The sequence below is a fragment of the Amphimedon queenslandica genome, unplaced genomic scaffold, assembly GCF_000090795.2.
Source record: "Amphimedon queenslandica unplaced genomic scaffold, v1.1 AMPQUscaffold_13520, whole genome shotgun sequence".
Lineage (NCBI taxonomy): Eukaryota > Metazoa > Porifera > Demospongiae > Haplosclerida > Niphatidae > Amphimedon > Amphimedon queenslandica.
In genome coordinates, this window is record NW_003546244.1 from 12,488 (window position 1) to 20,722 (window position 8,235).

At 37.4% G+C, this 8,235-nt stretch overlaps 2 protein-coding genes and 1 long non-coding RNA gene across 4 annotated transcripts in view; 2 read left to right on the top strand and 1 right to left on the bottom strand.

The window, feature by feature from the left end:
• LOC109581021 (sushi, von Willebrand factor type A, EGF and pentraxin domain-containing protein 1-like) overlaps positions 1 to 3,547 on the top strand; it is a 4,867-nt gene extending 1,320 nt beyond the window's left edge. The window contains exons 1-8 of one of the 2 annotated variants that reach the window (XM_019994740.1): positions 1,418 to 1,730; positions 1,779 to 1,958; positions 2,007 to 2,183; positions 2,241 to 2,417; positions 2,472 to 2,651; positions 2,698 to 2,874; positions 2,934 to 3,110; positions 3,199 to 3,547. In XM_019994740.1, coding sequence (XP_019850299.1) covers positions 1,442 to 1,730; positions 1,779 to 1,958; positions 2,007 to 2,183; positions 2,241 to 2,417; positions 2,472 to 2,651; positions 2,698 to 2,874; positions 2,934 to 3,110; positions 3,199 to 3,434 — 1,593 coding nt within the window. In that variant the 5' untranslated portion in view covers positions 1,418 to 1,441 and the 3' untranslated portion in view covers positions 3,435 to 3,547. Of the gene's footprint in view, positions 1 to 1,417; positions 1,731 to 1,778; positions 1,959 to 2,006; positions 2,184 to 2,240; positions 2,418 to 2,471; positions 2,652 to 2,697; positions 2,875 to 2,933; positions 3,111 to 3,198 lie in introns of those variants that run through there. The other variant, XM_019994747.1, reaches the window with a different exon arrangement.
• LOC109581030 (uncharacterized) lies at positions 3,546 to 3,861 on the bottom strand. The gene is made up of 2 exons (XR_002184469.1): positions 3,768 to 3,861; positions 3,546 to 3,723 (listed from the first exon to the last, which is right to left on the bottom strand). It is a non-coding gene; the product is annotated as an uncharacterized LOC109581030 (long non-coding RNA).
• A 52-nt stretch (positions 3,862 to 3,913) lies between these two features.
• LOC100641235 (ubiquitin carboxyl-terminal hydrolase 4-like) overlaps positions 3,914 to 8,235 on the top strand; it is a 6,744-nt gene continuing 2,422 nt past the window's right edge. Inside the window, exons 1-15 of the mRNA XM_019994576.1 lie at positions 3,914 to 4,046; positions 4,179 to 4,416; positions 4,813 to 4,940; positions 5,050 to 5,176; positions 5,445 to 5,575; positions 5,672 to 5,817; positions 5,926 to 5,975; positions 6,037 to 6,161; positions 6,314 to 6,424; positions 6,634 to 6,932; positions 7,081 to 7,191; positions 7,315 to 7,428; positions 7,566 to 7,649; positions 7,713 to 7,876; positions 7,963 to 8,230. Coding sequence (XP_019850135.1) covers positions 3,962 to 4,046; positions 4,179 to 4,416; positions 4,813 to 4,940; positions 5,050 to 5,176; positions 5,445 to 5,575; positions 5,672 to 5,817; positions 5,926 to 5,975; positions 6,037 to 6,161; positions 6,314 to 6,424; positions 6,634 to 6,932; positions 7,081 to 7,191; positions 7,315 to 7,428; positions 7,566 to 7,649; positions 7,713 to 7,876; positions 7,963 to 8,230 — 2,181 coding nt within the window. The 5' untranslated portion in view covers positions 3,914 to 3,961. The remainder of the gene's footprint in view (positions 4,047 to 4,178; positions 4,417 to 4,812; positions 4,941 to 5,049; positions 5,177 to 5,444; positions 5,576 to 5,671; positions 5,818 to 5,925; positions 5,976 to 6,036; positions 6,162 to 6,313; positions 6,425 to 6,633; positions 6,933 to 7,080; positions 7,192 to 7,314; positions 7,429 to 7,565; positions 7,650 to 7,712; positions 7,877 to 7,962; positions 8,231 to 8,235) is intronic.

Here is an 8,235-nt window from a genome sequence, read left to right on the forward strand (position 1 = left end):
ATACAAATTCAATAGATAATTAAAGACGTAATTCACAAAAGACAAATATAATGCACACATAGACAACTTTGGACCAAAATAATTGCTTACATAATTATCAGATCACTGGGATTAGTGCAGTGCTGTACAGTGTCACTTCAGTGTCATGGACTCATGTCGTCTTTCCAAGCTTTCCATCTTAAAAAGTTAAAATAGATCTACTAATATTAGGAATAAATTAAGAGTTGCAAATAGAATAGCATACTTCTACAAGCTACAACAATCAAATCATGATAAAATCAAATGAACGAGATCAATCCATGATCATTAAAGTCATTAATAAAACTCAAGTTATTATAAAATGGGTGGAATCTTAAAAATAAAACTTAATGCTACATATAAGCCATTACCTATATAACAGAACTACTTACACTGTGCATGATTTTAGAATATAAATCCACCCACGAACAGAAGGTAACAAACATGTACACAACAATTACATACATGCATAGGGGTAGGAACAAACTAAAAGTTGGGGGGCTAAGGTATTATTTATTGGCAATCATAGGAGCATGATTTAACAATTGATCATTGTACTGAAATTAATATTGTCCAAAATATTGGCATCTATGCTCATTAAATGTAACAAATTCCTTTGCAATGTCCTCGATGTATAAATCGTCTGTAAATTTTTTATGAGTATGCTAAATAACTACATGATTAAGACGCTCTTGTGACATTGTGGAGCACAAGTAGTTTTTTTATCTCCGTAACATCAAAAATCTACGCTCAGCTAAAGCTAATGTTGAAGCTTGTGTATTTCTGAAAAACTAGTGTGTTCTTAGAAGCTAGATTGTATTAATTGTTTTATGAAATGAATCATCACACAATATGCACACATGTAAGGATTACCTAAACTAAAGTCTATAGTGTTGATAATAGTAATACATGTATATCACTTAAAGTTGGAGGGGCTAAGCCCCCCTTCAATGAAAGTTGGGGGGCTTAAGCCCCTCCTGCCCCCCCTGTTCCTACCCCTATGCATACATGTACATTGACTAATGCAGTGGGTGGAATTGTGTGTACTAGCTTTAGATGTTTTGCTACAAAACACCACAAAAACAATCTTTAGATTATTAGTCATTATATAACAGTAATCATAAGAAATGCTAGTTGCATGGTCTATGCCTCAGGTGTGGTAGAAGGGTGTGTGTCAATCACTGTAAGACCAAAGCCGTTGTTGATTCTGAATGTAATGCCAAAGACCAAATACAAGGATTATTATTATAACGGACACTATCTAGTAGCAAAAGTACAATTGTTGACTCTAGCTCATTGTATAGGTAATGGGCCTGCATTCAGAGTCAGACTAAATACCAAAATTAGTTTTTAAGGTATCAAAATGCTATATAAAGCCACAAGCTTGCTTTGTCACCTTCACTTGAACGATAAAGAAGCAATCATGAGGGCCTTATCTGTTCTACTCATTATAGCAACTGTCATCTTGGTAGCTGCAGCCACCAACCGATACTCGGGAAGTTCCAAATATCGTTCAGGTAGTGGATACAGGTCAGGTGGATACAGGTCAGGTGGATACAGGTCAGGTGGATACAGGTCAGGCGGATACAGGTCAGGCGGATACAGGTCAGGCGGATACAGGTCAGGTGGATACAGGTCAGGCGGATATCGTACTGGAGGATATAGGACAGGTGGATATCAACAACATGGAAGTGGCTATGGATATGGTGGATGTAAGTATATCAAAGTTACTGCCATAATGATTTTCATTTCAATGATAGACAAGAAAGTTTCTTGTGTTAAACTCAGTAATCCTGCGAATGGTAATGTACAGCAAACAGGAACTGTACTTGGATCAAGAGCAACATACAGCTGCAATAAAGGTTTCGTACTTGTCGGAATTGAAAAAAGGGTTTGCTCCCGTAATGGAAAATGGTCTGGAGAAGCTCCAATCTGCAAACGTACGAGAAAAACTTTTATTAAATTATGTTTTACAATAATTAACATAGGTATCAACTGTGGACCTCTTCCAAATATTGCTAATGGACAAGTTCGTATTCATCCAGACACAAGACTGGGTAGCACTGCTACATATTCTTGTAATAAAGGATTTAATCTCAATGGACACAGAGTAAGAAGATGTCTTGCTAGCGGAAAATGGTCTGGATCAGAGCCATCTTGCTCACGTAAGCAAATCAGTAGCATTCAAATGAATAAATACTAATATCTTCTTTTCCCAACAGCTGTAAGTTGTGGAAGTCTCCCTCATCCTGAGAATGGATGGGTACACATTTCTCCAAACACTCTTTTCGGAGCTGTCGCTATATACAGGTGTAAACTAGGCTTCGAACTAAGCTCAAAGGACAGGAGACGCTGTCAAGCTAATGGACACTGGAGTGGCTCTGCTCCTACTTGCAATGGTATGCTACAAATTTCATATATAAACATAACAAGTAATTATTTTGTGCATTTAGAAATCAGTTGTGGTGAACCACCAGCACCTAATGAGAACAGCCAGATTGCTTCATCAGAGGGAACTTCACTTGGAGACAGAACCACTTACACATGTTCCACTGGTTTCTTTGCCGTTGGTACTACCACAATTTACTGTCAAAATGATGGGACGTATTCCGATGATGCTCCGATTTGTAAACGTAAGATAAACTAATTTATCTATGTTACATCAAAATTTCCCTGTAGCTGTTGATTGTGGTGCCCCTGATCCACCTGATCCCAATGGCTCAGTAGAAGTATCCTCAACCACATTTGGTGGCAGAGCACTCTACAAATGTAACCCTGGCTTCACTATTGTTGGCAAGGGAGTGTCCTTCTGTCTGGCTAATGGTGAATGGTCCAATGATGCCCCAGAATGCAAACGTAAGCTATATATAAAGCAATTAAATCATAAATATATTGTAATGCCACTTACTTTTTAGCTGTTAACTGTGGAGAAATCCCCAGTCCTAAGAATGGACGAGTTACTTTCTATCCAGGAACCACATTCCAATCAACTGCTACATTCACTTGCAGGAGAGGGTTCAGGCTAAGCGGTAGTAGGGTACGCACCTGTCAAGCTAACGGAAGCTGGTCAGGAAGACAGCCAACTTGCATAAGTATGCAATAACTTACATTGTATTTGAGTACTAAATATACATACCAAGTGTTTCAATGACTTAATTTTAATCCTGCATTGTCTGTTAGGGATTAAATGCCCAAAAGTATCACCTCCAAGATACGGAAAGGTGTATGCCAGTGGAAATTATCCAGGATCTTATTTACGCTATGACTGCATATACGGATATAGTCTCAGTGGTCCCAGCAAACGTGTGTGCCTTCCAAGTGGTCATTGGGATGGCAAAGAGCCCAAGTGTGTGAAGGATGAGTATGAATATGGCCACCCACAAAAATACCATTACGATGACAATGATGGATATTAAACAGTGATGAGTATTAAAGGACAATAAATATTTTGCTGTATATTATTATGATGTAACTTGACTTAAAATAAAATTATTGTTAAATATACAAATTCAATAGATAATTAAAGACGTAATTCACAAAAAACAAATATAATGCATGCATAGACAACTTTAGATTAAAACAATTGCTTACATAATTATCAAATCACTGAGATTAGTGCAGTGCGGTACAGTGTCACTTGTCAGTGTCATGGACTACTAATATAGTCTTTCCAAGCTTTCCATCTTGAAAGTTGAAATAGATCTACTAATATTAGGAATAAATCAAGAGTTGCAAATAAAATAGCATACTTCTCTACTAGCTACAACAATCAAATCATGATGAAATCAAAATGAACGAGATCAATTCATGATCATTGATACAATCAATGCTAAATTCCGTATATTATAAACTATACGGAAAACAAGTGGTGAAATCCGCCCACCTTTGTATAAATTTATGAGTCACCATCTGTTCCGTACACCAATCCGTATACTCGTACAAAATGAGCGACGTTTCAGATTCTGGGGTAGAGGCCATGGACACAACTGGTGACAGCCCTGACGATACAAAAGACAATAATAATGATGGTGAGCAGCATCCTCCACTTAGAGAGAAAAGAAAACCGAATATTAATAATATTATTGACATTATGTACATGTAAATGGGAGTGGTCATTGCCAATGAATACTTGAGTTGGGCTCTTCTTGTTCTTATAATAGAAGCTGAGGCTGGAATGGATGCAGCTGGCAATAAAGATGAACCAGAGGCTTCTAGTGGAGAGAATGAAAAGGAGGGAGGAGATGGAGGGGATTCAACTCCTAGTAATGGCGAGCCCCATGAAACTAGTGAGTCGCAGAGCGAGACTCAGAGCGAGCCGCCCCCAGTTCCTAGCTATGAGGTACAGAAGCAAGAGATACATCCATTATTGACGCAACGTCTAAAGAAAGGAGACAAATGGTAAGGAATGATGGGTGGGCACTAGTAACATTTTTTGTTCATGTACATGTACATGCACTTAATTAATTACATTTAAGTTAAAAATTTTAGTTCTTTTTACCAATCACTTGTATGTTCTTAAATGCATAATTAGCAGAAAGGAAGTACATATTGTACAGGGACTTGTTTATGCTTTGAAATAATCTGTTTGTGAAACTAAAAGGAGTGACACTGTAAACCTTTTCTTGCATAGTTATATTGTTTTAACACTAACACTTAAAATAAAATGAATGGTCGTTGATTTATAAACATATACTTACAAAAAGCAAATGTAAACATCAATGGATGGTGAAACTATATCATTACTACATGTACTGTACATGTACATGTATGTATGTACTGTATGTACATTTGTAGGTATCTTGTTGATCAGAAGTGGTTCAAGCAGTGGAAGAAGTACACAGGTTTTGATAGTTGGGATCAGCACACTGCTGGTGAGCCAGGTAGCAATCCAGGGCCTATAGATACCTCTAACCTATTTAAAGGTATGCTAGTTGCCACTTGTGCTGCTATAGCTTAATTGTGGTATTTTGTTGAATTTTTATTGCAAATGTACATATGTATATCATAAAATATGCAATGTGTATACTTTAGATCCATCAAAAGAAACTCTTAATGATCATTTGATGGAGGAATTAGATTATGCTCTGTTGCCTCAACCAGCATGGGAGAAACTGGTAGCATGGTATGGACTAGCAAGCACTTCAAAGCCTATATGCAGGTAATGTAATGGAATGGGAATGTAATGGAATGGGAATGTATAATGGAATGGGAACGTATAATGGAATGGGAATGTATAATGGAATGGGAATGTATAATGGAATGGGAATGTATAATGGAATGGGAATGTATAATGGAATGGGAATGTAATGGAATGGGGCACTTTAATATTTTTCATAGACTTAGACATTGTATAGTACATGCACATGTACATAATAGACTTTCTAGATGTACATTTTATTATTGTTTATTTTTCTTCCTTCCTTTAGAAATGTAGTGGAGTATGGGACTTATGTGAAGCACTTGAAAGTTGAAGTGTATCTTATTGACCTCAAACTGACTCTTCATCCTCACGCCAATGAGATCAAAACCCATTCATTCAGTCGTTCTGATACTATTAGTAAGTGCAATGGAGAGAAGAAGGGGAGAGAGAGGGGAGAGAGAGAGAGGGGAGGGGAGAGAGAGATGTGCGTGTGTAATTGTATTTATTTTATAGAAACTCTTCACGAGAAGTTGGTAGAAATTTTTGAAGTTTCCAATGACGAGGAGACTCGCCTCTGGCAGCGATACATGACCAATTCATACGAACTGCTCACCAACCAAAGTCAAACTGTATCAGATGCTGGAATATATGGAGGACAGGTACTGATTAATCTTGTATTAACTTTTAGAGAAAGAGGGAAATGGAGGGAGGGAAGCCTGAGTTTTATAAGATCAATTGCTTAATGTGATTGAATGTTATAATTACAGATGATTTTACTGGAAAAGAAGACTAAAGATGGACAATGGGCACGTTCATCGTAAGCTACCTACAGTACAACGACATGTACATGTATTATTATAAATTGAATCATACTTTAGGAGCTCACTGACTTCTACTACTAATACTTCTTCTTATTATACGAGAAGCTCTTCCGGTAGTCAAGGCTCCTCCTCCTACTCATCATCTTATAGTAGCTCTTATGGACGTGATCCAAGTTCACCTGGTCAGTTTAATTAATTAATAATTAATTAATTATTTATCGAATGCATCATTTGTAGCATAACTTGATTTTGATGGTATTAAGAATATTGTTGTGAATTAATTGCTATAGCCAATACCAATAATGTTATATTACTTGCATTTATTGTACTGTAGGTCTGTGTGGTCTGTCTAATTTGGGTAACACTTGTTTCATGAACTCTGCCCTACAGTGCCTTGGCAACACTAAACCACTAGTTGAATATTTTATAGGAAAAGAAGGAGAAGGTGCTTTAAATAATACATGTACACATACTGATGTACATGTACATGTACATGTAATACATTATGTATGTACATGTACATGTACATGTACATGTATAGGAGGATGCAATGGGAAAGAAGAGGAGTAACTGAGAGAGAGAGAGTAAATGCTTTAAATGACAATTAAAATGCGAATTTAAAGTTTATTAAATATTTTATACTTTTTGTTACAGCCGAGAAGCCATACAAGAAGCACATCAATAGGAACAATCCGTTAGGGATGGGCGGAGTCATTGCTGAAACATACGGGTCTCTATTAGACGAGATGTGGAATGGACAGAATTCCTATCTTGCACCTCGTCAGTTTAAAAACATCATTGGAAGACACGCCCCTCAATTCTCTGGCTACTCGCAGCATGACTCACACGAATTACTAGCTTTTCTATTGGATGGACTACACGAGGATCTGAATCTCGTTAAGAAGAAACCTTACGTTGATATGGACATTAAAACTGATGGAAGGGATGATAACGTTAGTCAATGAAGCAGTTTTGTAATACACTTGCAATAGTGATCTTATAATATTCATACTTTAATACTACACTCTGCCACTACCATACAAATGAATGCTATACAAATGTGTTGAATTGTTGTTTCATGTGTTTGTTATGTACATGTAGGATATTGCTAGAGAGACGTGGCTCAAGTACTTACAGCGCAATCAGTCAGTCATTGTTAGGCTATTTCAAGGACAACTGAAATCAACTCTTCACTGTCCAAAGTGTGACAAGGTCAGCTTGTACACTATACTGTAGTGATTAGTGACACAGTATTTTTATTGCTCAATTATTATCATTACTCTATCGCTTGTATGCTTTAATCGATGTGTGAATGTATTACTGATTTCAATGCAGGAGTCACGTATCTTTGATCCATTCATGTACCTTTCCTTGCCACTCCCAGTTCTCAATACAAGAGATATTGAGGTTTTCTTTGTCAGAACTGATCCATCAGCCAGCATGATGAAGGTACTACATGTATTATTATGTACATGCGTACATGTACTGTATCTATGCAATTATGCATGTATACATGTGCAGTGTACTATACAAGTTGATCATGCATATTGAACTTGTCTTTGTTATGTATCTTTGTCTGTTGTTAGTATCGTTTAGCAGTCCCTAAGAATGGAAGCATCATTCACTTGAAAGAGAAGATGCAGGCAGTGACTAGTGTTGATCCGTCCAATGTAAGGACCTTTTCTACATTATATCTACATTATTCTTTAATGCTCTGCACTTACAACATGTAGCTGGTTGTTATTGATGTCTATCACAGTCGGTTCCATCGCGTGTATTACGACAAAGACCCTATTAGTCACATTATGGATCGCGATGACATTTTCATATATGAGCTATGCAAACCTCTTGGAGACCAGGAATGGGTGCCCGTCCCCGTCTACATGAGAGAAATAAAGTGAGTTATTCAATAATGTTTGGGTGGGTCTAATTTTCTACATATTCATCTTCTTCCCATTACCTGTATATATTGTTCTCCTATAGGCATCATTCTTCTACTTCATATTTTGGCCAGAAACATGTGACTTCTTATGGTCAAGTGTTTGGACTCCCAGTCATTGTCACCGTCCCAAGGAAAGGCTGCACCTACAGGACACTCTATGAAACCATCTCCTCTCAGATATCTCGTGTTGTCCTTGAGCCTCAGAAGAAGAAGAAGACCAAGGAAGAAGCTGAGGGAGAAGGAGAGAAAGTGACAGCCGAGGAGGGTGAGAGTGCTGATAGTGAAATGAAAGAGACTCAGGAAGGCACTGTCCA